The sequence below is a fragment of the Nerophis ophidion genome, linkage group LG23, assembly GCF_033978795.1.
Source record: "Nerophis ophidion isolate RoL-2023_Sa linkage group LG23, RoL_Noph_v1.0, whole genome shotgun sequence".
In the NCBI taxonomy this organism is placed as follows: Eukaryota; Metazoa; Chordata; class Actinopteri; order Syngnathiformes; family Syngnathidae; genus Nerophis; species Nerophis ophidion.
The window spans coordinates 42,393,707-42,420,815 of NC_084633.1; the positions used below are offsets into that span (position 1 = coordinate 42,393,707).

The following is a 27,109-nucleotide window of genomic DNA, read 5'->3' on the forward strand; positions in this document are numbered from 1 at the left end:
CGTTACTATAAGCACAGAAAAAAATGTGTTGGAGCATGATGTGTACACATGATGCCCCCTTCACATTTCTGACTGCCCCTTCATAAAAGCATGCCTAGAACCGCCCCTGATTGGGGACGTGCCTTAAAGGCACTGCCTTTAGCGTTCTCTACAACCACGTCTGCTTTTCCTCCATACAAACATAATACAAGTCACATAATATCTACGGCTTTTCACACACACAAGTGAATGCCACGCATACTTGGTCAACAGCCATACAGGTCACACTGAGGGTGGTGGTATAAACAAGTTTAACACTGTTACAAATTTGCACCACACTGTGAACCCACACCAAATGAGAATGACAAGCACATTTCGGGAGAAAATCCGCACCGTAAACACAACAGAACAAATACCCAGAACCCCTTGCAACACTAACTCTTCCAGGACTCTCTATTAGCCTGTGGAAAAAGTTAATGTTGATATTTACCTCAGAAGGCTGCAAATAGAAAAGAGGCATTCCATGTTTTATTGAAAATGTATTTAATATACTATTGATGTTTTTTTGTTTGTTTTTTGAAAGTTTATTGTGTACTATTTTGCATTGCTTGTTCCATATTCAGTGTTAAAGCAAATCAGTGTAGAGAACTGAGCAATAATTAACGTTTTATTCATGCGTTTTCTCTTGCTACTTCAAGGCTTGAATGTTTGATTAATTCATTATTGTTATTTTATTTTACACTTTATTATTAGCCGGTGGAACAAGTTTATTTTGATGTTTACCCCAGAAGGTTGCAAATAGAAAAGAAGCATTCCATTTTTTTATCTAAACTTGATGTGATATGACATTGATATTTTTTAATTACTATTATTTGAAACTCAATTTTGCATGTCACTATAAAGTTATATAAGCTTTTGCTTGTTCAATATTCAATGCAAAACTTGTTTGGGTCCCCATTAAAAAGGTTATTTTGTTCAACCTTGGCCCACGGCTTTGTTCAGTTTTACATTTTGGCCCACTCTGTATTTGAGTTTGACACCTCTGGCATAAACTATGGACATAAACTAAAAATTGCACAATGGCAAAACTATGAACAACTAAAACAAAAACACAAAAAGGAACATGTGTGTTTTGCATGGAAGGCATAGAAGGTGATAGATGGTGTGAAGGAGGTGGCAGACAGTGATGTTGCCAGGACCAAGAACAGAAACAGGGGATGAAGAAAGCTGGTGGAAAAGAAGACAGCTACAGTCCACATGTACTGTTGGTAATAGATCACCAGTATTGGATGTCCATGAGGAAATGCAGGCTATGAATGGAAGCAGAGTCAATATATTGCTGATCTTTTTTTGGAACATGTGGTTTCACGAATATTTACCGTTGCTACAAGAGCGACAGAAGTGGACAAATAAAAAAATATGTTTCACACCAGGAGATATTGTTGCAGTAGTGGATGCTTCAGCACCAAGAGGAAGTTGGATCCTGGAAACCTTTCTGGATAGGAAAGGCCTTGTACGCTCAGTTCGTCTGCAAACAAAAACGAGCATCATTGAAAGACCCGTTACAAAGATGTGCCTTCTATGTGAAGGTATGGAATAAAATAACTGCATTATTGCAAAAGGGAACATGAAAACCTAAGAAAGAGGGTTTGTTTTGGTATTATGGCTCTATTTTTGTTTTATTGATTTCAAATTAAATTGCTGTGTTTGACACGCCAGTAGCAATTAGGGGCTGGTGTGTTAGAGCCAAATACACATATTTCCGATGACGTCACTAAAGGGGTTGGCTCAAGGCCAAGTGCCAGTCTACTTAGGGAGGAGTCAGGATCTTGCTCAGGTGTTGCTGAGTGGAGGCCAACAGTTTTTGATAGGTAGTAATTGTTTGCTCCCGTGTATTTTCCGTTTTTTCTTACAAAGTGAGTTTTAATAATCTGACTTTATGTTAATAACTATTCTGGTTAAACATGGACACAATTCTGGACATCAATTATTAGCCGGGTGCACACGTTTGAACTAGCTTCATTTATATTCGGCAACCAGTAGCATTAATAGTTTAGGACTTTACCGCTACAGTTTATATTAAACATGCTTCACTGATTCCAGTATTTGGCGAGCGCCGTTTTGTCCTACTAATTCTGTCGGTCCTTGAACTCACCCTAGTTTGTTTACAATTTAAACAGACTAGTGTTTTAGCCACTTCTTTTTCTGTCTCATTTTGTCCACCAAACTTTTAATTTTGTGCATGAATGCACAAAGGTGAGTTTTGTTGATGTTATTGACTTGTATGGAGTGCTAATCAGACATATTTGCTCACTGCAAGCTAATCGATGCTAACATGCTATTTAGGCTAGCTATATGTACATATTGCATCATTATGTCTCATTTGTAGCTATATTTGAGCTCATTTAGTTTCCTTTAAGTCCTCTTAATTCAATTTATATCTCATGACACACTATCTGTATGTAATAAGGATTTTAATTTTTTGCGGCTCCAGACATGTTTGCTTTTGTATTTTTGGTCCAATATGGCTCTTTCAACATTTTAGGTTGCCGACTCCTGCTCTAAGGATATTTGAATATTGTTTTAATATCGTTGTACAGCACTTAAGAGACATTTATGTTGTTTAAATATGTTATACAAATAAAGTGGATTGGATTGGAGTATAGCGCGGTTGTTTCATATTTTAAGCTGGTGTAATTCCCTCCTTAGCCGCTAGATGGCATTAAATTGAAAGTTGTGTTTTTCGCAAGCAACGAAAAAGAAAATGCGGAAGGTCCAAGTCAAAGGAATGAGGGGCGTGGTTACCGCTTGCACTTCCTGTTTCTGTTGACACGACGGTTGGTCACGTGTGTGTGTGTGTGTGAATTTTTGACTTACTTTCTTACTTGCGTGTGAATGTTTGACTTACTTCTGCAATCTTCACGGACACTTCACTCCTCCTTTGTTCTCTGACGCCACGAGCCGCACACATGTCCGCTCACGGAAGCGCGGTCCTCGGCCTGCTGTCCTACGAGACGCTGGTGCACGCCGTGGCGGGGGCGATGGTGAGCACACACACCTCACCGCATCTGTGGCTATATATATATATATATATATATATATATATATATACATATACATATACAAATGGACAATATAACCGAGTGTTGCCCTCAAATCAGTCCAACCCTCACCACTATACAGTGTATATCCACGACTAAACAACTGACTAAACTACTACCACAACTTGGTTTACTATTTAGAACATAAAATAATGTAGGGTTACTGACTAAACCAGGGGTGCCCACTCTTTTTCTGCAGGCGAGCTACTTTTCAATTGACCAACTCGAGGGGATCTACCTCATTTATATATGTTTATTTATATTTATTTATTTATGAAAGAGACATTTTTGTAAACAAGTTAAATGTGTTTAATGATAATACAAGCATGTGTAACACATATAGATGTCTTTCTTTCACGAAGACAAGAATATAAGTTGGTGTATTACCTGATTCTGATGACTTGCATTGATTGGAATCAGACAGTAATGATGATAACGCCCACATTTTCAAATGGAGAAAAAAAGTTGTCCTTTCTGTACAATACCACATGAAAGTGGTTGGTTTTTGGCATCTAATTCATCCAGCTTCTATACACTTTACAAGAAAAACATTGGCGGCAAATTCCGTAGCTTGCTTGATTGACATTCACGGCACCCGAGGGTCTTGTGAGATGACGCTGGCTGCTGCCAGTTCATTATTATGAAAAAATTACCGAGAGGAAGGCGAGAAACACTTTTTATTTCAACAGACTTTCGCGCCGTCCCTTCCGTCAAAACTCTAAAGGCCGACTGCACATTTCCTATCTTCACAATAAAAGCCCTGCTTCATGCTGCCTGCGCTAACAAAATAAGAGTCTCGGAAAACTGGCGTGCACATCACTTGTGCATGCCAGCTTTCTGAGGGATCGCTTGTGCACGCCAGTTTTCCGAGACTCTGTATTTAGTTAGCGCAGGCAGCATGAAGCAGGGCTTTTATTGTGAAGATAGGAAATGTGCAGTCGGCCTTTAGAGTTTTGACGGAAGGTACGGCGCGAGAGTCTGTTGAAATAAAAAGTGTTTCTCGCCTTCTTCTCGGTCATATTTTCATAATAATGATCTTGCAGCAGCCAGCGTCATCTCACAAGACCCTCCGGTACCGTGAATGTCATTTAAGTGACGTCTTGGTGAAGATTGATGATCACTCATTTTTAGGTCTATTTTTTTTAAAAGCCTGGCTTGAGATCGACTGACACACCCCCCGCGGTCGACTGGTAGCTCGCGATCGACGTAATGGGCACCCCTGGACTAAACCATCCACAAAATGTCGTCTTAAATCTCATCTTGCAATATGTAAACTGCTTGCGCACAATGGAAATTATGTCTAATTTGCAAAGTGCGCGGGATCGGTGAAATGCTTACAACTAGGGATGCATCGAAATGAAAATTTGTGGCTGAAGCCGAAACCGAATAAAATTTGAGAGCTCGGCCGAAGGCCGAATACCAAATACCGAATAATAAATGCAGTTTTTCACAACTTTTTTTATATTGCATAAATAGCCTAGAGTACATTTTTAGACATGTTTTTCAAATAAAGTACATTTTTATTGAATATTGACATTTTTTAATATTCCAGTAGCCTTTGCTTTTCAAAAAAAGCACAGTTTTTCATTTATATTAGGCCTTCAAACAAAACATGCATTCCAAAAAAAAAAATAAAGTGCATTAAAGTGGATAAACCCACAACAAATGAACTATTGTCCTTTTGGCAAAAGTCTGCTTAGCCACAGTAGATATGCTAATAATGTAAACAGAAGGCTCAAGTAAATCTCAATTAAGTGTGTGCTTGTAACCTCATACACTTATACAGGTACACAACATATCCCAACGTCACTGCACGTTGGTTGATTGCGTCACCGCGTCAAAAAATTGCGTCACACGCCACTATTCGGCCTTGCTTTTAACTCATTCCACCGAAGGCCGAATGTGGCTTTTTTTGCTATATTCGGCCGAATATATTCGGTTACCGATTAATCGGTGCATCCCTACTTACAACAGAACCCTACATTATTTTATTTTATAAATAGTAAACCAAGTTGTGGTAGTAGTTTAGTCGTGGATGAACACTGTGCAGTGATGAATGCAAAAAACATTTGATTTGATTTGACATTAAATTTTGCAAATTGCGGCCTTTGGTATAGTGCTTACAACAGGGGTAGGGAACCTATGGCTCTAGAGCCAGATGTGGCTCTTTTGATGATTGCATCTGGCTCTCAAGAAAAATCTTAGCTGACTTTGCTTAACACGATAAGTAATGAATAATGTATCCAACGCCCTTGACGCGAATCCCTGAGGGGTGATTGACGGCTGGGCAGTGCCTGAAGAGCTGCAGCCCGCCACCGTAGCACCCACTCCCTCCCCTATGTTGCAAGTCTGGAGTTGTATGTTGTCATATGTATATATGCTTTGCTCTATAGTTTTTTCCCCATAGCTGTTCTGTGAACCTAACACTGTTTGTCTAATCAAATAAATCAGTCAATTAACAAAGATTTGTTGTTCTTGGACAATAACGATACCTACCTACCTACCTACCTAATTTCGTTGGTAATCACAGTGTCAAAATATCCGTTTTCTACTACACCTGTTCAAGAAGTTGCATTCATGGTAAGAAGTATTTTATTTATTACTGGTTAGCTTCAGAATAACAATGTTAATTAAAAATAATAAGAGACCTACAATAGTCTAAAAACGTTGGTCTTACTAAAAAAAAATGCAGGCATTTAGTTATATTCAGTGTTAAAAAACTATTCTATGGTTCTCACGGAAATACATTTTAAAATATTTGGCTTTAATGGCTCTCAGCCAAAAAGGTTCCCGACCCCCGGCTTACAACATTGTCAAGGACATGCCAATATATTAGGGACGGCGTGGCGCAGTGGTAGAGTGGCCGTGCACAACCCGAGGGTCCCTGGTTCAATCCCCACCTAGTACCAACCTCGTCACGTCCGTTGTGTCCTGAGCAAGACACTTCACCCTTGCTCCTGATGGGTGCTGGTTAGCGCCTTGCATTGCAGCTCCCTCCATCAGTGTGTGAATGTGTGTGTGAATGTGGAAGTAGTGTCAAAGCGCTTTGAGGACCTTGAAGGTAGAAAAGCGCTATACAAGTACAACCCATTTATCATTTATTTATCTTCTTGTCAAGGACAGGCTTATATATCTTGTTAAGGACATGCATATATATGTCTTTTTGTTAAGGACATGCATATATATGTCTTTTTGTTAAGGACATGCATGTACATATGTCTTTTTGTTAAGGACATGCATGTACATATGTCTTTTTGTTAAGGACATGCATATATATATGTATTTTTGTTAAGGACATGCATATATATATGTATTTTTGTTAAGGACATGCATATATATATGTCTTTTTGTTAAGGACATGCATATATATATGTATTTTTGTTAAGGACATGCATATATATATGTATTTTTGTTAAGGACATGCATATATATATGTATTTTTGTTAAGGACATGCATATATATCTGTATTTTTGTTAAGGACATGCATATATATATGTATTTTTGTTAAGGACATGCATATATATATGTCTTTTTGTTAAGGACATGCATATATATCTTCTTTCCTCAACTTGACACAAGTGTGCGTCTCGCTTGTTGTGGTTCCAGGGCAGCGTCACGGCGATGACCACCTTCTTCCCCCTGGACACCGCTAAGAGTCGCCTGCAGGGTGAGCTGCACCTCCTAACTATCCACTTGTGTGTCAACTATCATCCATCACAGTGTTTTGCAACCTTTACTTGAGCCAAGGCACATTTATTGCATTGAAAAATGCAGAGGCCCACCAGCAGCAGACATTAAACAAAACAAAAATCAGTTGACAGTAAAAGAATACATATGTGGTCCTCTCCAAGGTTCTCATAGTCATCACTGTCACCAACGTCCCACTGGGTGTGAGTTTTCCTTGTCCTTATGTGGGCCTACCGAGGATGTCGTAGTGGTTTGTGCAGCCCTTTGAGACACTAGTGATTTAGGGCTATATAAGTAAACATTGATTGATTGATTGATAAAAAGTAGTTGTGGCAATTGTTGGATATGACTTTAAAGCATAAGCAAGCATGCATGACTATAGCTCTTGTCTCAAAGTAGGTGTACTGTCACCACCTGTCACATCACACTCTGACTTATTTGCACTTGTTTGCTCTTTTCCTTCTTGTCTTGCGCTCCTATTTTGGTGGCTTTTTCTCTTTTTTCGATATTTCCCTGTAGCAGTTTCATGTTTCCTTTGAGTGATATTCCCCGCATCTACTTTGTTTTACCAATCAATAACGTTTCAGTTGTTGTTATCCTTCTTTGTGGGGACATTGTTGATTGTCATGTCATGTTCGGATGTACTTTGTTTACACCGCCTTTGCTCCACAGTAAGTCTTTGCTGTCGTCCAGCATTCTGTTTTTGTTTACTTTGTAGCCAGTTCAGTTTTAGTTTCCTTTTGCATAGCCTTCCTTAAGCTTCAATGCATTTTCTTAGGGGCACTCACCTTTTGTTTATTTTTGGTTTAAGCATTAGACACCTTTTTACCTGCACCCTGCCTCCCGCTGTTTCCGACATCTACAAAGCAATTAGCTACCCGCTGCCACCTACTGATATGAAAAAGTATTACAGGGTTACTCTGCTGAGCTCTAGACAGCAGCAACACTCAACAACAACACATCATTTGCAGACTATAATTACTGCTAGCGGGGTGTATAAGAGTCATGGATGCACGATATGCTGGGTAATTATTTGGCGTTTATAATGTGTTACAGAGCCAATGTTCTCCAGAAATGTGTTTGTCATCCTTGTTTGGTTAGGGTTCACAGAGTGTGGCGCATATTAGTAAGAATGTTAAAGTTGTTTTATATCACAACCGTCAGTGTAAACGGTGTGGCTGTTGACCAAGTATGCATTGCAGTCTCGTACGTGAAGCAGGTATATGCATGCGTCCTGCCGGCACGCAGATAGTGTGGTGTAAAGGCGGGCACGATGACAAGTTGTAGAGCAGTGGTCCTAAACCACCGGCCCGCGGCTCAATTGGTACCGGGCTGCAGAAGACATTTTTATTAAATTTAATAAATGTGCTTTTCATGATGGTATCCTTACATCACACCCAATTTATTACTGCATGCCATTGGTAAGCGCAGGGGTGAGAAGAGCTTTTAAAATTATTAGCGCACGCTTACTTTTACCGCATGCTTTGAATAAGCGCAGGAGTAAGAAGAGGTTTTAAATTAATTAGCGCCCCGGCGGCTATTCAAGGAAATACGGTAGGTGAAATGAGATCCTCTCCCACGGAACACCGGACTGTATCTCACGGCACACCTGTGTGCTGCAACACAGTGGTTGAAAAACACTGATTTATGGGATGTACTTGTTGGGTACAAAGGTTTCCTTACGACACCCGCTAGAAACTCACTGGCCTTTTCATTTGACACACCTGTGCAATTCAAAGAAACCGTATTTGGGTTCTGTTTGGACCTTCGTGGTAGGGCGGCATAGCTCGGTTGGCAGCAACTTGAGGGTTCCAAGTTCGATCCCCGCTTTTGCATACCTCGTTACCTTGGGCAAGACACTTGACCCACCTGCTCCTAGTGCCACCCACACTGCTTTAAACAGAACTTAATGTCTTTCACTATGTAAAGCGTTTTGAGTCACTAGAGAAAAGCGCTATATAAATATAATTCACTTCATTACACTTCTTTCCCACACCTAGGTAAGTACTCTAACTGTATCTTATGCCAACTTCCACCATTTTTTATACTGTTTTGATGAGAGGATTTTTTTTGTAGGTAGTAGTATGTCCTCATGTCCACCACAGAGGACATTTGTAAAATGTGCATCTGACAAATAACATATAATACAATATTTATTATACATACAATATATACATTGCATATTTTATTTAAAGTTAAAGTAGCAATGATTGTCACACACACACTAGATGTGGTGAAATGATTCTCTGCATTTGACCCATCACCCTTGATCACCCCCTGGGACTTGAGGGGAGCAGTGAGCAGCAGCGATGCCTGCGCCCGGGCATGATTTTTGGTGATTTAACCCCCAATTCCAAGCCTTGATGCTGAGTGCCAAGCAGGGAGGTAATAGCTCCCATTTTGAACTCCCAACCTACCCATCTCAGGTCGGACACTCTAACCACTAGGCCACTGAGTAGTTATAAAGTCATGTAAAATATATAATATAGTATTCGTTTTGTGTAAAATATATGTTTTGTATACAGTATGTATGTATGTGTAAATATTAGGGGTGTAACGATACACAAAAATTTGGGTTCGGTACGTAGGTCACGGTTCGTTTAATTTTCGGTACAGTAAGAAAACAAAATATTAATTTTTGGGTTATTTATTTACCAAATATGCTGAATCTTCCACCAAAAATATTTTTCTTAGTGGAATATTTGATGTGAAGTAATGGGAACCTTGGATAGGTCAATAATTCTTAATAACATTATGTTTTGAGCAATGACAGTTTGGAAGAAAAAAAAACAGCTTTGTTTTATTAGTCAACATTGTAACTTTTTCTAAATTACATTTAGCCTTTAAGCTTTTTTAGTTCACTTTTGTTTATGTTTTTGTTTATTTTAATAGTATTTTTAGAATGTGCCGTGGGTCTTTAAAACATTAGCTCTGGGCTGCAAATGGCTTCCGGGCCACACTTTTAACACCCCTGATAATAAAAAATAAAATTTGATAAATCTATGGGTAAAAAGCAGAGCCTGGCGACACATGCACGTCTATCATGACTCTCTTGCTCTCTCTGCCTCTGCCCCTCCCTCACCAGTGCTGCTGCATGCACAATTTGTTTTGTTTTTAATCCCTTCTTAACCCTGAACGTACATTGAAAATACACGCAACCCTAACTTAAAATGCTGGACATTTGAGGCATTTAAGAAACTCCACCCGGACAGCCCCGCAAAAGAGGACATGTCCGGTGAAAAGAGGAGGTGTGGTCAGTCTATCCTAGCCCGGCCGCTGCTAGTGTGTTGCCTCAGTGTGTAATGTTTACACAACGTGCGGTACGCTACCTAATATGTCCGTGTGGAAACTCTTTCGGTACACCTCCGAATTGAACCGAAACCCCCGTACCGAAACGGTTCAATACAAATACACGTACCGTTACACCCCTAGTAAATATGCATATATGTATGTGTTTATATGTGTGTTTCTATATTGTATATGTACAGTCGCAATCAAAAGTTTACATACACTTTGGGGGCGGCATGGCGTAGTGGGTAGAGCGCCCAAGTCAGAAACCTGAGGGTTTTACCATCCGAATCGCTGCCGTCGTGTCTTTGGGCAGGACACTTCACCCTTGCCCCCGGTTGCCCCTCACACTGGTGAATGAATGATGATTGACAGGTGGCGATTGGAGGGGGGGCCCTATGCGCAAACTGGCAACCACGCTTCCGTCAGTCCACCCCAGGGCTGCTGTGGCTACGAAAGTAGCTTACCACCACCAGGTGTGAATGAATGATGCTTCTCACGTCTCTGTGAAGCGCTTAATCCATTATTATTATTATTATTATTATTATTATTACTACTTGTAAAGAACATGATGTCATGGCTGTTTTGAGTTTCCAATCATTTCTACAACTCTTATTTGTTTGTGATGTAGTGATTGGAGCACATACTTGTTGATCACAAATAACACTCATGAAGTTTGCTTCTTTTATGAATTTATCATGGCTCTACTGAAAATGTGAGCAATTAAAAGTATACGTACAACATTGTTAATATTTGCTGACATGTCCCTTGGCAAGTTTACCTGCAATAAGGTGCTTTTGGTAGCCATCCACGGGCGGGCGGGGGGGCGTGTGTGCGTGTGTGTGTTACGGACAGCAAAGCCCTGTCTGTCAGAAAGACAAGCAATATTGATTTACAGTTAAAAACCAAGTTATTTCACTTGAATTTTCTCTGTGTTGATTGAGCTGTGCTGAAGCAGCAAAAAAACGACGTTATGTTTAATGAAGAGTTTCTGTCTCTTGTAGTTGATATAATAATGTAAGTGCATCATTAAGCCTACATGAACTCCATGGTGTTCACGGATGAATAGGCTCTCCTATTGCTATTGTACTATTTTTTCAGCTACAGTTACATTCATCATTAGTAATGTAGCAGCCTAGTTTCCCTGCTATCACATGTTGATGGAAATATAACATTTACATAATAAAAAACAACTACAGGCTTCCCCAATGCTGTAATAAATTAAGCAGAGACCCCAAAAGGGACAAGTGGTAGACAATAAATCAATGGATGGATGGAGTTGAGTATATGTCAGCATGTGGCCCCACTTTTAAATCTTTTTTTTTTCAAACGCTTATTTCCAACACTCACTTACAGTAAGTCATTAATTTGACTTTGTAAGTTGTCATTTTAGTATCTCAGGTAACTAGGACTGTTTAGTTTTTTTTTTTATGGAAAAAATATGGAGATATATATCGTATTTTGCCATTCAGCGAATGGAGCGGAAAACACAAGCAAAAGTTGTAGGCTTCTTCACGCGACAAAGCTGGCCTACTTCACCACAGTCTGTAGTCTATTGCCCCCCCCCCCCCCCTCCGATCCTTACACCTACCCTCCCCCTTGAGAGTTACCACCTTAACTAAGACATTTTCTGGGGGAAACACTGTATGTATGTATAATTATGTATGCATGTGTATTTCTATCTGTATGTATGTAGATAGCCCGGCTAAATTCCTTGAACACAATGTGGCTACCATGTCAAAAAGTTTGGGGATTCCTGTCTGGGAATTATGATAAGTCCAAAACTGAGGAAATCTTGAAGAAGTCACATAGTTTGTTTTCTTATACCGGGGGTCGGCAACCCGCGGCTCTGGAGCCAAATGTGGCTCTTTAGCGCCGCCTAGTGGCTCTCTAGAGCTTTTTCAAAAATGTATGAAAAATGGAAAAAGATGGGAGGAGAAAAACATATTTTTTGCTTTAATATAGTTTCTGTAGGAGGACAAACATGACACAAAGCTCCCTAATTGTTATAAAGCACACTGTTTATATTAAACATGCTTCACTGATTCCAGTATTTGGCGAGCACCGTTTTGTCCTACTAATTTTGGCGGTCCTTGAACTCACCCTAGTTTGTTTACATGTATAACTTTCTCCGACTTTCTAAGACGTGTTTTATGCCACTTCTTTTTCTGTCTCATTTTGTCCACCAAACTTTTAACGTTGTGCATGAATGCACAAATGTGAGTTTTGTTGATGTTATTGACTGATAATCAGACATATTTGGTCACTGCATGACTGCAAGCTAATCGATGCTAACATGCTATTTAGGCTAGCTATATGTACATATTGCATCATTATGCCTCATTTGTAGCTATATTTGAGATCATTTAGTTTCCTTTAAGTCCTCTTAATTCAATTTATATCTCATGACACATTATCTGTATGTAATATGGCTTTTTTTTTTTTACGGCTCCAGACGGATTTGTTTTTGTATTTTTGGTCCAATATGGCTCTTTTAACATTTTAGGTTGCCAACCCCTGTCCTATACAGACCAGGAACAATAATCGGCATCACCTTTTGTTTTCCTAACATTCTGTGTGTGTTTCTGTCCTTTTTTCAGTTGATGAGACTCGAAAGTCAAAATCCACCCCAATCATCCTGGCTGAAATAGCCCAGGAAGAGGGCGTGTAAGTATGCTCATGTTCATTATGCTTTATTTATGACAGGAAATGCCTTTTGTTGACACTATTTAAGCATCAAAATATGTTCTTTTTATAGTCAGGTCGAGCTTATAATGTGTACAGAGCAACAGCTGAACACTTCAAATGTCAAATTCTTCTAGGCTGGCTTTGTACAGAGGCTGGTTTCCGGTCATATCCAGCCTCTGTTGCTCCAACTTTGTCTACTTCTACACCTTTAATACACTCAAGAGGCTGACAGCCACCGGGCGCCACCAATCAAGACTTGGCAAAGACCTGCTCATTGGCATTGTTTCAGGTGACAACATTTACAGCTATTTGCAACTCCTTTACCCCTGAATAGTTTCAAAGGCCCCATTCCACTGCATGGCACATACCTTTCCACTGCAAAATTGAAATGACTTGGAAAATCTAAATCAGGCACGTGACATGCTAACATCAATGGCATTTGGAGAACATTTTTGTCTTAGAGGAGAACCGGGAAAGAAAAAACAGTCGCAACTAAATTAGGAAGAAGTTGAGCATAATAATGCACCACATGTTTGTTTTACATCCATCCATCCATTTTCTTCTGCTTATCTGAGTTTGGGTTGTGGGGGTAGCTGTCTAAACAGAGAAGCCCAGACTTCCCTCTCCCCAGCCACTTCGTCCAGTTTCTCCCAGGAGATCCTTAGGCGTTCCCAGGCCAGCCGGGAGACAGTCTTCCCAACGTGTCCTGGGTCTTCCCCGTGGCCTCCTACTGGTCAGACGTGCCCTACGGGTGGCATCCTGACCAGATGCCCGAACCACCTCATCTGGCTCCTCTCCATGTGGAGGAGCAGCGGCTTTACTTTGAGTTCCTCCCGGATGGCAGAGCTTCTCACCCTATCTCTAAGGGAGAGACCTGCCACACGGCGGAGGAAACTCATTTGGGCCGCTTGTACCTGTGATCTTGTCCTTTCGGTCATAACCCAAAGCTCATGACCATAGGTGAGGATGGGAACGTAGATCAACCAGTAAATTGAGAGCTTTGCCTTGCGGCTCAGCTCCTTCTTCACCACAACAGATCAATACAGCGTCCGCATTACTGAAGACGCCGCACCGATCTCACCATCCACTCTTCCCCCACTTGTGAACAAGACTCCTAGGTACTTGAACTCCTCCACTTGGGGCAGGGTCTCCTTCCCAACCCGGAGATGGCACTCCACCCTTTTTCCACGGTGAGAATCATGGACTCGGACTTGGAGGTGCTGATTCTCATTCCGGTCGCTTCACGCTCGGCTGCGAACCGATCCAGTGAGAGCTGAAGATCCCGGTCAGATGAAGCCATCAGGACCACATCATCTGCAAAAAGCAGAGACCTAATCCCACGGTCACCAAACCGGAACCCCTCAACACCTTGACTGCGCCTAGAAATTCTGTCCATAGTAGTTAGGAACAGAATTGGTGACAAAGGGCAGCCTTGGTGGAGTCCAACCCTCACTGGAAATGTGTCCGACTTACTGCCGGCAATGTGGACCAAGTTCTGGCACTGATCGTACAGGGAGCGGACCGCCACAATAAGACAGTCCGGTACCCCATACTCTCTGAGCACTCCCCACAGGACTTCCCGAGGGACATGGTCCAATGCCTTCTCCGATGCACCCTCAAGAACCCTGCCGAGATGTAGAGCTGGTCCATAGTTTCATGACCAGGACCAAAACCACACTGCTCCTCCTGAATCCAAATGTAAAAAAATGCTTAACGTATGTATATGATCAAGTGTTGTATTTTTCTACACGATGTGGCAGTGTCATATTGTTGTTCTACACGATGTGGCAGTGTCATATTGTTGTTCTACACTATGTGGCAGTGTCATAATGTTGTTCTACACTATGTGGCAGTGTCATATTGTTGTTCTACACAATGTGGCAGTGTCATATTGTTGTTGTACACTATGTGGCAGTGTCATATTGTTGTTGTACACTATGTGGCAGTGTCATATTGTTGTTCTACACGATGTGGCAGTGTCATATTGTTGTTGTACACTATGTGGCAGTGTCATATTGTTGTTCTACACGATGTGGCAGTGTCATATTGTTGTTCTACACGATGTGGCAGTGTCATATTGTTGTTCTACACGATGTGGCAGTGTCATATTGTTGTTCTACACGATGTGGCAGTGTCATATTGTTGTTCTACACGATGTGGCAGTGTCATATTGTTGTTCTACACGATGTGGCAGTGTCATATTGTTGTTCTACACGATGCGGCAGTGTCATATTGTTGTTCTACACGATGTGGCAGTGTCATATTGTTCTACACGATGTGACAGTGTCATATTGTTGTTCTACACGATGTGGCAGTGTCATATTGTTGTTCTACACGATGTGGCAGTGTCATATTGTTGTTCTACACGATGTGGCAGTGTCATATTGTTGTTCTACACGATGTGGCAGTGTCATATTGTTGTTCTACACGATGTGGCAGTGTCATATTGTTGTTCTACACGATGCGGCAGTGTCATATTGTTGTTCTACACGATGCGACAGTGTCATATTGTTGTTCTACACGATGCGGCAGTGTCATATTGTTGTTCTACACGATGCGGCAGTGTCATATTGTTGTTCTACACGATGCGGCAGTGTCATATTGTTGTTCTACACGATGCGGCAGTGTCGTATTGTTGTTCTACACGATGCGGCAGTGTCATATTGTTGTTCTACACGATGTGGCAGTGTCATATTGTTGTTCTACACGATGTGGCAGTGTCATATTGTTGTTCTACACGATGTGGCAGTGTCATATTGTTGTTCTACACGATGTGGCAGTGTCATATTGTTGTTCTACACGATGCGACAGTGTCATATTGTTGTTCTACACGATGCGGCAGTGTCATATTGTTGTTCTACACGATGCGGCAGTGTCATATTGTTCTACACGATGTGACAGTGTCATATTGTTGTTTTACACGATGTGGCAGTGTCATATTGTTGTTCTACACGATGTGGCAGTGTCATATTGTTGTTCTACACGATGTGGCAGTGTCATATTGTTGTTCTACACGATGTGGCAGTGTCATATTGTTGTTCTACACGATGTGGCAGTGTCATATTGTTGTTCTACACGATGCGGCAGTGTCATATTGTTGTTCTACACGATGCGACAGTGTCATATTGTTGTTCTACACGATGCGGCAGTGTCATATTGTTGTTCTACACGATGCGGCAGTGTCATATTGTTGTTCTACACGATGCGGCAGTGTCATATTGTTGTTCTACACGATGTGGCAGTGTCATATTGTTGTTCTACACGATGTGGCAGTGTCATATTGTTGTTCTACACGATGTGGCAGTGTCATATTGTTGTTCTACACGATGTGGCAGTGTCATATTGTTGTTCTACACGATGCGACAGTGTCATATTGTTGTTCTACACGATGCGGCAGTGTCATATTGTTGTTCTACACGATGCGGCAGTGTCATATTGTTCTACACGATGTGACAGTGTCATATTGTTGTTTTACACGATGTGGCAGTGTCATATTGTTGTTCTACACGATGTGGCAGTGTCATATTGTTGTTCTACACGATGTGGCAGTGTCATATTGTTGTTCTACACGATGTGGCAGTGTCATATTGTTGTTCTACACGATGTGGCAGTGTCATATTGTTGTTCTACACGATGCGGCAGTGTCATATTGTTGTTCTACACGATGCGACAGTGTCATATTGTTGTTCTACACGATGCGGCAGTGTCATATTGTTGTTCTACACGATGCGGCAGTGTCATATTGTTGTTCTACACGATGCGGCAGTGTCATATTGTTGTTCTACACGATGCGGCAGTGTCGTATTGTTGTTCTACACGATGCGGCAGTGTCATATTGTTGTTCTACACGATGTGGCAGTGTCATATTGTTGTTCTACACGATGTGGCAGTGTCATATTGTTGTTCTACACGATGTGGCAGTGTCATATTGTTGTTCTACACGATGTGGCAGTGTCATATTGTTGTTCTACACGATGTGGCAGTGTCATATTGTTGTTCTACACGATGCGACAGTGTCATATTGTTGTTCTACACGATGCGGCAGTGTCATATTGTTGTTCTACACGATGCGGCAGTGTCATATTGTTGTTCTACACGATGCGGCAGTGTCATATTGTTGTTCTACACGATGCGGCAGTGTCGTATTGTTGTTCTACACGATGCGGCAGTGTCGTATTGTTGTTCTACACGATGCGGCAGTGTCATATTGTTGTTCTACACGATGTGGCAGTGTCATATTGTTGTTCTACACGGTGTGGCAGTGTCATATTGTTGTTCTACACGATGTGGCAGTGTCATAATGTTGTTCTACACGATGTGGCAGTGTCATATTGTTGTTCTACACGATGTGGCGGAGTCATATTGTTCTACACGATGCGGCAGTGTCGTATTGTTGTTCTACACGATGCGACAGTGTCGTATTGTTGTTCTACCTCCAAACCCAGACTGGTCCATCAGATTGCCAGATGGAAAAGCCTGATTCATCAGTCCAGAGAAGGCGTCTCCACTGCTCTAGAGTCCAGTGGTGATGTCCTTTACACCACTGCATCCCACACTTTGCATTGGACTTGGTTATATATGGCTTAGATGCAGCTGCTCGGCCATGGAAACCAATTCCATGAAGCTCTCTGCGTACTGTACGTGGGCTAATTGGAAGGGGACATGAAGTTAGGAGCTGTGTAGCAAGTGACTGTGCAGAAAATATTCGCACTATGCTGACCTCTCTGTCACTTTACCTGGCCTACCACTTGCTGGCTGAGTTGCTGTTGTTCCCAAATTATTCACTTTTCTAATAAAAAAGTTGACTTTGGAATATTTAGGAGCTAGGAAATTTCACGACTGGATTTGTTGCACAGGTGGCATCCTGTGACAGTTGCACGCTGAAAATCACTGAGAGCGGCTCATTCTTTCACAAATGTTTGTAGAAACAGTCTCTGTGCCTAAGTGCTTGATTTGATACGATTAGAGCACCTGGTTCTCATCATTTGGGGCGGTATAGCTCGGTTGGCAGAGCAGCCCTGCCAGCATCTTGAGGGTTCCAAGTTCGATTTCCGCTTTCGCCATCCTAGTCGCTGCCGTTGTGTCTTTGGGCAAGACATTTGACCCACCTGCTCCCAGTGCCACCCACACTGCTTTAAATGGAATATTGACTTTGACTATGTAAAGCGCTTTGAGTCACTGGAGAAAAGCGCTACATAAATATATAATTCGCTTCACTTCATCATTTGGATGGCTGGCCAAATACATTTGGTAATAGTGTGTGTAACGCAAGTCTACAGGAGTGTGTACTTAATGATATGTCCATCCTTGCTCATGCAGGGGCAGTCAATGTGATCCTGACCACACCCATGTGGGTGGTCAACACCCGCCTCAAGCTTCAGGGAGCAAAGTTCAGAAATGAGGACCTTCATCAGACGCATTACAAGGGCATTTTTGGTGCGTGTGTGTGAGTCTACATCCACCTATCCACCGCCTGGTAGCTGTTACATCACAGTGTTGTTTCCTCTCCAGATGCCTTCTCACAGATTATAGCCAGCGAGGGAGTGGGAAGTCTGTGGAACGGCACGCTGCCTTCACTCATCCTCGTCCTCAACCCGGCACTGCAGTTCATGTTCTACGAGTCCATGAAGAGACGGGCAGGTCAAGGAGGGAGGAAGGTTGGTCATGGTCAGAGTTTATTTGTTGCCAACAAGTTCAATCACTCAATGTTTCAATCACCGGTGTCTCAAAGGGCTGCACGAACCACAAGCACATCCTCTGCTCACATCACACATCAGGGAGAGGGAAACAAATCCAGCCAATAGGATGATAATGAGAAACCTTGGAGGGGACCGCAGATGTGGGGATCCCCAACCCCTGGGTGACCAGTGTAATGGGCGTCAAGTGGATCTAGCATAATATTGTGAGAGTACAGTCCATAGTGGATCTAACATAATAGTGTGAGAGTCCAGTCCATAGTGGATCTAACATAATATTGTGAGAGTCCAGTCCGTAGTGGATCTAACATAATAGTGTGAGAGTCCAGTCCATAGTGGATCTAACATAATAGTGCGAGTCCAGTCCATAGTGGATCTAACATAATAGTGTGAGAGTCCAGTCCATAGTAGATCTAACATAATAGTGTGAGAGTCCAGTCCATAGTGGATCTAACATAATAGTGCGAGTCCAGTCCATAGTGGATCTAACATAATATTGTGAGAGTACAGTCCATAGTGGATCTAACATAATATTGTGAGAGTCCAGTCCATAGTGGATCTAACATATTATTGTGAGAGTCCAGTCCATAGTGGATCTAACATAATATTGTGAGACTCCAGTCCATAGTGGATCTAACATAATATTGTGAGAGTCCAGTCCATAGTGGATCTAACATAATAGTGTGAGAGTCCAGTCCCTAGTGGATCTAACATAATAGTGTGAGAGTCCAGTCCATAGTGGATCTAACATAATAGTTAGAGTCCAGTCCATATTGGACCAGCAGGAGATCATGTTGAGTGGACACAGGTCAGCAGTGCCGAGAAGTCCCCAACTGATGCTCAGATGAGTGGTCCACCCTGACTTTGGACAGCTAGCGCTTCATCTGTGGTCACCAAATCTGTGCACCCACCCAACCCCCACGAAGGAAAGGGGGGCAGAGCAGAAAAGAGACAGCAGATCAACTGGTCTAAAAGGGGGTCTATTTAAAGACCAGAGTATACAAATGAGTTTTAAGATGGGACTTAAATGCGTCTACTGTTATGTTCATAAATATTACATGATCTCGAGGTTTGTCAGAAACGTGTCAGGACTGCTCGTGGAAGTCTGAGTCCTCGCTCACTGTGACTTCTTGTGCTGTTTTCTTCACTCAGCGTTTGAGAGGCCAGATTGACAGACAACATGCTCTCAATGGTTCCCTTTCAGCAAGTGTTCTTAAGAACTCACTTTGTTCTTAAGGCCACATACAAAGTTTTAAAGGAGATTGTTGTATTTCCCAATGTTTTCTTAGCTGGGATCTGTTTGTAGGTAAGAACCAAAACTACTCCAGAGCACTCTTAGGGTGGCCTATTTGTTTTTAAGTGTGGCAAGTTCTACTATTGTCTAATGCTATGTTTTTCAACCTTTTTGAGCCAAGGCCCATTTTTTGCACAGAAAAGATGCAGAGGCACACCAGCAGCAGAAATCATTTAAAAACGAAACAGTTGACAGTAAAAAGTGGTTGTGGCGATTGTTGGATATGACTTTAAAGCATAAGCACGCATGCATGACTATAGCTCTTGTCTCAAAGTAGGTGTACTGTCACCACCTGTCACATCACACCCTGACGCATTTGACCTTTTTTGCTATTTTCCTGTGTGTAGTCTTTTACTTCTTGTCTTGCACTCCTATTTTGGTGGCTTTTTCTCTTTTGTTGGTATTTCCCTGTAGCAGTTTCATGTCTTCCTTTGAGCGATATTTCCCGCACCTACTTTGTTTTAGCAATCAAGAATATTTCACTTGTTTTTATCCTTCTTTGTGGGGACATTGTTGATCGTCACGTCATGTTCGGATGTACTTTGTGGACGCCGTCTTTGCTCCACAGTAAGTCTTTGCTGGCGTCCAGCATTCTGTTTTTGTTTACTTTGCAGCCTGTTCAGTTTTAGTTTCCTTTTGCATAGCCTTCCCTAAGTTTTAATGTCTTTTCTTACCGGCGGCACACACCTTTTATTTATTTTTGGTTCAAGTGTTAGATACCTTTTTACCTACACGCTGCCTCCCGCATATTTTGATCACGACAAACCATATATATGGGGAATTAAGGGCGTTTCCCAATGCAAATTACAGAAATAAGGGTGTTTACATATGCACTTTGGGGAAATAAGGGCGTGTTTATATGCAAATTATGATCGACACGCACGTGCTAGCCATTTGGCATTTCCAACAGCAGGTGCGAACAATTTGGCCCTTTAAGAACACGTCATGAATTTGAATGGACTCTTCTTAGGAAATCACTTAGGAAGAAAGATAAGAGGAAAAGTTAGGAACTTATTGCTGAATGGGGCCCAATTCCCTTAGCATTCCACACTTGCAGGCCATGCCAGCAGCCTTTGTACTCTCTTTCACTGTGTCGTTTTCCCCTCTTTTTTCCCAAGCTCAATGGGGTCATCAAGGAGAAAAGAGAAAAATACGTAGATGAAATCTAAATGGCACTGCGACAGGACATGGAAAGAGTTCTTCTGGGAGTGCATGTAGGCATGGCAGAGAAGGCTTGGAATGTTCCTTCCAGGGGATTATGTCAGGAAAATGTGAAACATATATTTAGTAGCATAAGTCCTGCAAGTTTAATGACACGCCTCCTTACACAGGTTGCATGTCCAAAAAGAAGTAGGAAGATGCAGAGTTTATTTCGTAACGTTTCTTTCTGCATGTATTGATTACTGATTTATTCACAGCAAGCGTTGAACATGTTGACACTACAGTCATTTGTTTACAAACTTGTGTTTTAGTGTCACCAGTTTGAAATGGGAAGAAAAAACAAAACGTAAATACAGTAAATGTTTACTGTTGCACAGGCTTACAGTATCTCCCGAAGGGTGAAAACATGAAAGAAGAAAGGTTGTTGTGTGTTATTTTATTGCCAGGATGGTCAAAAATATCAACATAGTAAAAAGTATATATTTTAGTTCCTTTCTGTATCTATGCTGTTGAATGCTCTCTTCAATTTCCTGCAGGTTTATGCCACAAACTAATTCCATATTTTTCCTGTAATGAGGAATGATGCATGCAGACTTAAGAAAAGGCCTCTAAATGATGACTGAGCAAGCACTTTTCCCCAGATATCATCTGCAGAGATCTTCTACATTGGAGCTGTTGCCAAAGCCGTCGCCACCACTGCAACATATCCACTGCAGACAGTTCAAGCCATCCTGAGGGTAGGATTGCCCCAAACTGTTGTGTAATCCGTCCAATTGTTCCTCCTGCCAGTTATTTAAGAGGCCCTATCTTATTAAGTTGTTTCATAAACATATAAGTACATATGTTACGTTCTCTCTTAAGTTAAAAGGTTTCATCTCCAAAATGTGTTTAATCATATATATATATATATATATATATATATATATATATATATATATATATATATATATATATATATATATATATATATATATATAATGTAGGTGTGTGAAAAATCACAAAACTACTTCATCTCTACAGAACTGTTTCATGAGGGGTTCCCTCAATCATCAGGATATTTTTTTTTTTGTGTGTTTATATATGTGTATATTTTAGATAGATTAGATAGTACTTTATTTATTCCGTCAGGAGAGTTCCTTCAGGAAAATTAAAATTTTCAGCACAATCCCATTCAAGTTTAGACAAACATTACAGGGAGACAGAACAGGATCGGTGACGCTTCTGCCGGCTTCCAGCGCCCATTACAAAAAAGGTGAGATAAAGGTAAACAAAGGGGGGGAGGGGGGGGGAAGAAAAAAATAGAAGATTAAAATAAAATTTTAAAAAATCGGTCTTTGCCTGGGCCCTGGAGAGGAGGTGCAGACTGAGGCCAAGGGAAAAAAACAAATAAATAAAACAAATAAATAAAAAATAATAAAAAAACAACTCATAACCATGGTACACATCCCTCTTCCATGTGTGTAAGAGGGAAACATCAAACATCAAAGAACACAGAGGACATTAAAGACATTAAAGCAGCAGATACAAGCAGACACTTCTACATACATACATGAATAAAAAGTAAAAGAAACATATCCACTGTGGTGGCCTCTGTGGTGTTCCACGCCATCGTCTGCTGGGGAGGAGGGAGCATGGCCAGAGACAGAAGCAGACCCAACAAAGCAACCAAGACAGCCGACTCCACTCTCGGCCAGTGTCCAGTCCGCATGGATGAGCGAGGACACGTCCAAGGTGACTGAGGTGTCCGACACCTGCTCACCCAGTCAAGACACCGCGAAGCCTCTCCGTCCCAGTAGCTCAGTGCTAGCTCCGCAGTCCTGTCCCTTCATCCGCATCTCCTCCAGTACATCCAAACTCTGCAGTCCTGTCCCCTCATCCGCATCTCCTCCAGTACATCCAAACTCTGCAGTCCTGTCCCTTCATCCGCATCTCCTCCAGTACATCCAAACTCTGCAGTCCTGTCCCCTCATCCGCATCTCCTCCAGTACATCCAAACAGACTCTGGTGTAGCAGAGACCCAGCAGCTGGTCTCCATGGCCAAAAGGCTCCCGGGAGGCGGATCCAGAAGTCCACAAAAAAAGCACCACAGAGGTCACGAAAGTGCCACCCCTTGTCACACAGTCCCAAAGGGTCCCGGACCAAAAGGCAAAAAAATATAATAAGACATGAAAACAAGAGGGAAACACAAAAGGATGACACAAGAGCACAGAGCTCCTGCCAACAGCAGCCACTACAGCAGCGCCATCTTGGAAAAAAAAATAAATAAATAAATAAAATAATATATATATATATATATATATATATATGTAAATGTATATGTGTATATGTATGTGTATATATATATAATATGTGTGGGTGTGTGTGTGTATATGTATATGTGTATATATATATATATAATTGTGTGTGTGTGTGTGTGTATGTATATATATGTATGTATGTATGTATGTATGTATTTATTTATTTATGTGTATATGTTGAACCACTCGCTGAAAATGTACATTACAAATGAGTCGTTCGTGTGCTTCTCAGTTTGGCCAGCATAAAGGTGATGGAAAGAGCGGCCTGATGGGCAGTCTGGCAAACATTCTCTCCCTCCTCATGGATCGCATCAAGTGAGTACTGTTTGCATTATGCAAAACCAACTTTTCTTACCCGTTTGTATTGATTGATTGATACTTTTATTAGTAGATTGCACAGTACAGTACATATTCCCTACAATTGACCACTAAATGGTAACACCCCAATAAGTTTTTCAACTTAAGTCGGGGTCCACATTAATCAATTCATGGTAAATGTACCTGTTTTTGTGTATTTGGGATCCCCATAACTCCCCAAAATTTCAATATAAACCATGGAGGTGTGGCGGACATAATGAAACACTTTTGCCTTTTTCCGAATGAGACGATTGTGACGTATATTGCCATCGTTACATCAGCCGATATTTCTTCCCATACATGGTAAAGGTTTACCCCAAAACAGGGGTCGGGGACCTTTTTGGCCGAGAGAGCCATGAAAGCCAGGTATTTTAAAATGTATTTCTGTGAGAGCCATATAATATTCTTTAACACTGAATACAAATAAATGCGTGCATTTATAAGTAAGACCAACATTTTTAGAGTATAATAAGTCTCTTATTCTTTTTAATAACATTGTTATTCTGAAGCTAACCAATAATAAATAAAATACTTCTTAATGCGACTACTTGAACTGGTGGGGTAGAAACTGGATGGACGGATTAAAATGCATGAGAATGTTTTATATTTTCAACGCTGTTTTTAACACGTACCACGAATTGATGAACGTGGACCCCGACTTAAACAAGCTGAAAAACTTATTCTGGTGTTACAATTTAGTGGTCAATTGTAGGGAATATGTACTGTACTGTGCAATCTACTAATAAAAGTTTCAATCAATCAAAACTGTGATTACCAGCGGAATTATTAATTACTTCTCGTGTTAAGCAATGTCAGCTAAGATATATCTGAGAGCCAGATACAGTCATCAAAAGAGCCACAGGTTCCCTACCCCTGCCCCAAGAGCTTGGCGTGAGCCTGCTATTTTCATCACTTTTGTTAATAAGTTCCTTACTTTCTCTATGTTCTTGTTGTGGGGCAGTCTGGCTCGTACGTGCACATGCATGCTTAAATATTCAGCTGTTGCCATTTCTAATAAAAAGTAATGTATTGTTCTAGCTTGCTTTAGTAGACTCAATATTGAAGTGTTATAAAAAAAAACAATATGGCTGATGTGGTGGAGACTTAGTTGAAGGGGGCGTGGCCTAAAGGAGGGCTTCGGCATGTAAATCAGACCACCCAAAAAACGGTGCATTCAGAAAACATCTCTAAGTTAGTCTGTTAAACGAATCCATGCCAATTTTGTACCAAAACACCGCTAATACATGTTGTGTCGACCAGTGTTTGTCAACCACTGTGCCGTGGCACACTCGTGTGCCGTGAGATACAGTGTGGTGTCCCGTGGGAGATGATCTCATTTCACCTATTTGGGTTCAAAATATTTTTTGCAAAGCAGTAATTATAGTCTGCAAATGATGTGTTGTTGTTGAGTGTCGCTGCTGTCTAGAGCTCGGCAGAGTAACCCTGTAATACTCTTTCATATCAGTAGGTGGCAGCAGGTAGCTAATTGCTTTGTAGATGTCGGAAACAGCGGGAGGCGGAGTTCAGGTAAAAAGGTGTCTAATGCTTAAACCAACCAAAAGTGAGTGCCCCTAAGAAAAGGCATTGACGCTTAGGGAAGTCTATGCAGAACCAAACTAAAACTGAACTGGCTACAAAGTAAAGAAAAAACAGAATGCTGGACGACAGCAAAGACTTACTGTGGAGCAAAGACAAAGTACATCCAAACATGACATGACAATCAACAATGTCTCCACAAAGAAGGATAAAAACAAGTGAAATATTCTTGATTGCTAAAACAAAGTAGATGCGGGAAATATCACTCAAAGGAAGACATGAAACTGAATACCAACAAAAGAGAAAAAGCCACCAAAATAGGAGCGCAAGACAAGAAGTAAAAGACTACACACAGGAAATCGGCACAAAAGTGCAAATGCGTCAGGGTGTGATGTGACAGGTGGCGACAGTACACCTACTTTGAGACAAGAGCTATAGTCATGCATGCGTGCTTTTTTAACCAGATAAGAAACCCTTTGAGATCAAGATCTCTTATGCTTTAAAGTCATGTCCAACAATTACCACAACCACTTTTTACTGTCAACTGAGTTTTGCTTTTTAATGATTTCTGCTGGTGGTGTCCCTCTGCATTTTTTAAATGCAAAAAAAGTGCTTTGGCTCAAAAAAGGTTGCAAAACACTTATGTAAACCACATTGAATGTTTTAAATGTAGAAAAAAAATCCTAATATGAACCATTTAATACATTTTGGAATAAGGCTGTAGCTTAACCAAATATGGAAAAAGTGAAGGTCCACGAATCATTTCCAGATGCATTGTATATTGTGTGCCTCATGTGTTGATTAAAATGTGATGTTTTTCTACCATAGAGGGTTGTGTTTGGTGCACAACTGTTGTACTGTGAAAAGAGCTAAGAACTAATTAGTCTGAAGTCCAGGTCAGGTTTGTATGATTGCTGGGAATTAATAGCTCCCTTTATGACAGAAAGCATGGCCCTCTTGGGCTGTACAAAGGCTTGGAGGCCAAGCTGCTTCAGACGGTCCTCACGGCCGCCCTCATGTTTGTGGTGTATGAGAAGATCACCGCCGCCACCTTCAAGCTGATGGGCCTGCACAGGAAGCTCAAGCAGTGACCCGCAGACCCGCCAGTGGACCTGGACGCACACTTGAGCGCCAAGAGGTGGGATTTGTGCCTTTCTTAAGGATGCAGCTTACTCACCCTCACTTCAAATACGCAACATAACCAGAAGGCAGGGCATACTTGCCCTTTTGCTAGAAAAAAAAGAAGCCTAACTGTTTGGTTGCTGTGTTAAACCAATCTAAGATTCATGTGAGGCAACTGCTACACATTCATCAAAACCAGGGAAGGCTTAAGATGAAAATAATGACCTATTTAGAGAATCTTATATTTAATTTAAGCTTTTACATATGGAATTCAAGTTATGTGTGTCAACACATTTAGGAAAAAAGTAAGGTGCTTTTAGGGATGTTAATTTACATAAACATGATGTATCAATTCTCCTCATGAATGTCAGTATGAACTATGAACTATTAGATACAGTGGGGCAAAAAAGTATTTAGTCAGCCAGCGATTGTGCAAGTTCTCCCACTTCAAATGATGACAGAGGTCTGTCATTTTCATCATAGGTACACTTCAACTGTGAGAGACAATGTGAAAAATAAATCCAGGAATTCACATTGTAGGATTAATTTATTTGTAAATGATGGTGGAAAATAAGTATTTGGTCAAGCATTCAAAGCTCTCACTGATGGAAGGAGGTTTTGGCTCCAAATCTCAGGATACATGGCCCCATTCATTCTTTCCTTAACACGGATCAATCGTCCTGTCCCCTTAGCAGAAAAACAGCCCCAAAGCATGATGTTTCCACCCCCATGCTTCACAGTAGGTGTGGTGTTCTTGGGATGCAACTCAGTATTCTTCTTCCTCAAACACGACCAGTTGAGTTTATACCAAAAAGTTCTATTTTGGTTTCATCTGACCACATGACATTCTCCCAATCCTCTGCTGTATCATCCATGTATCCATTTTGGAGGAAGAAGAATAC

The 27,109-nt window shown here is 41.2% G+C and overlaps 1 protein-coding gene across 3 annotated transcripts; it reads left to right on the plus strand.

The window, feature by feature from the left end:
• The first annotated feature begins 1,810 nt into the window (after nt 1-1,810).
• On the plus strand, nt 1,811-26,669 carry slc25a17l (solute carrier family 25 member 17-like). Of its 3 annotated transcripts, none has more exons than XM_061884706.1 (9): nt 1,811-1,895; nt 6,688-6,748; nt 12,657-12,723; nt 12,879-13,033; nt 18,064-18,180; nt 18,256-18,401; nt 21,537-21,632; nt 23,425-23,507; nt 26,029-26,669. In XM_061884706.1, exons 2-9 carry the CDS (start codon nt 6,703-6,705, stop codon nt 26,174-26,176), a joined length of 858 nt encoding a protein of 285 aa, XP_061740690.1. In that variant the 5' UTR covers nt 1,811-1,895; nt 6,688-6,702; the 3' UTR covers nt 26,177-26,669. The 3 variants fall into 3 exon arrangements, with proteins under 3 accessions (XP_061740690.1, XP_061740691.1, XP_061740689.1); XM_061884707.1 differs by having other exon boundaries at nt 1,832-1,850; XM_061884705.1 differs by lacking the exon at nt 1,811-1,895 and adding an exon at nt 2,772-3,023.
• Nucleotides 26,670-27,109: the final 440 nt, after the last annotated feature.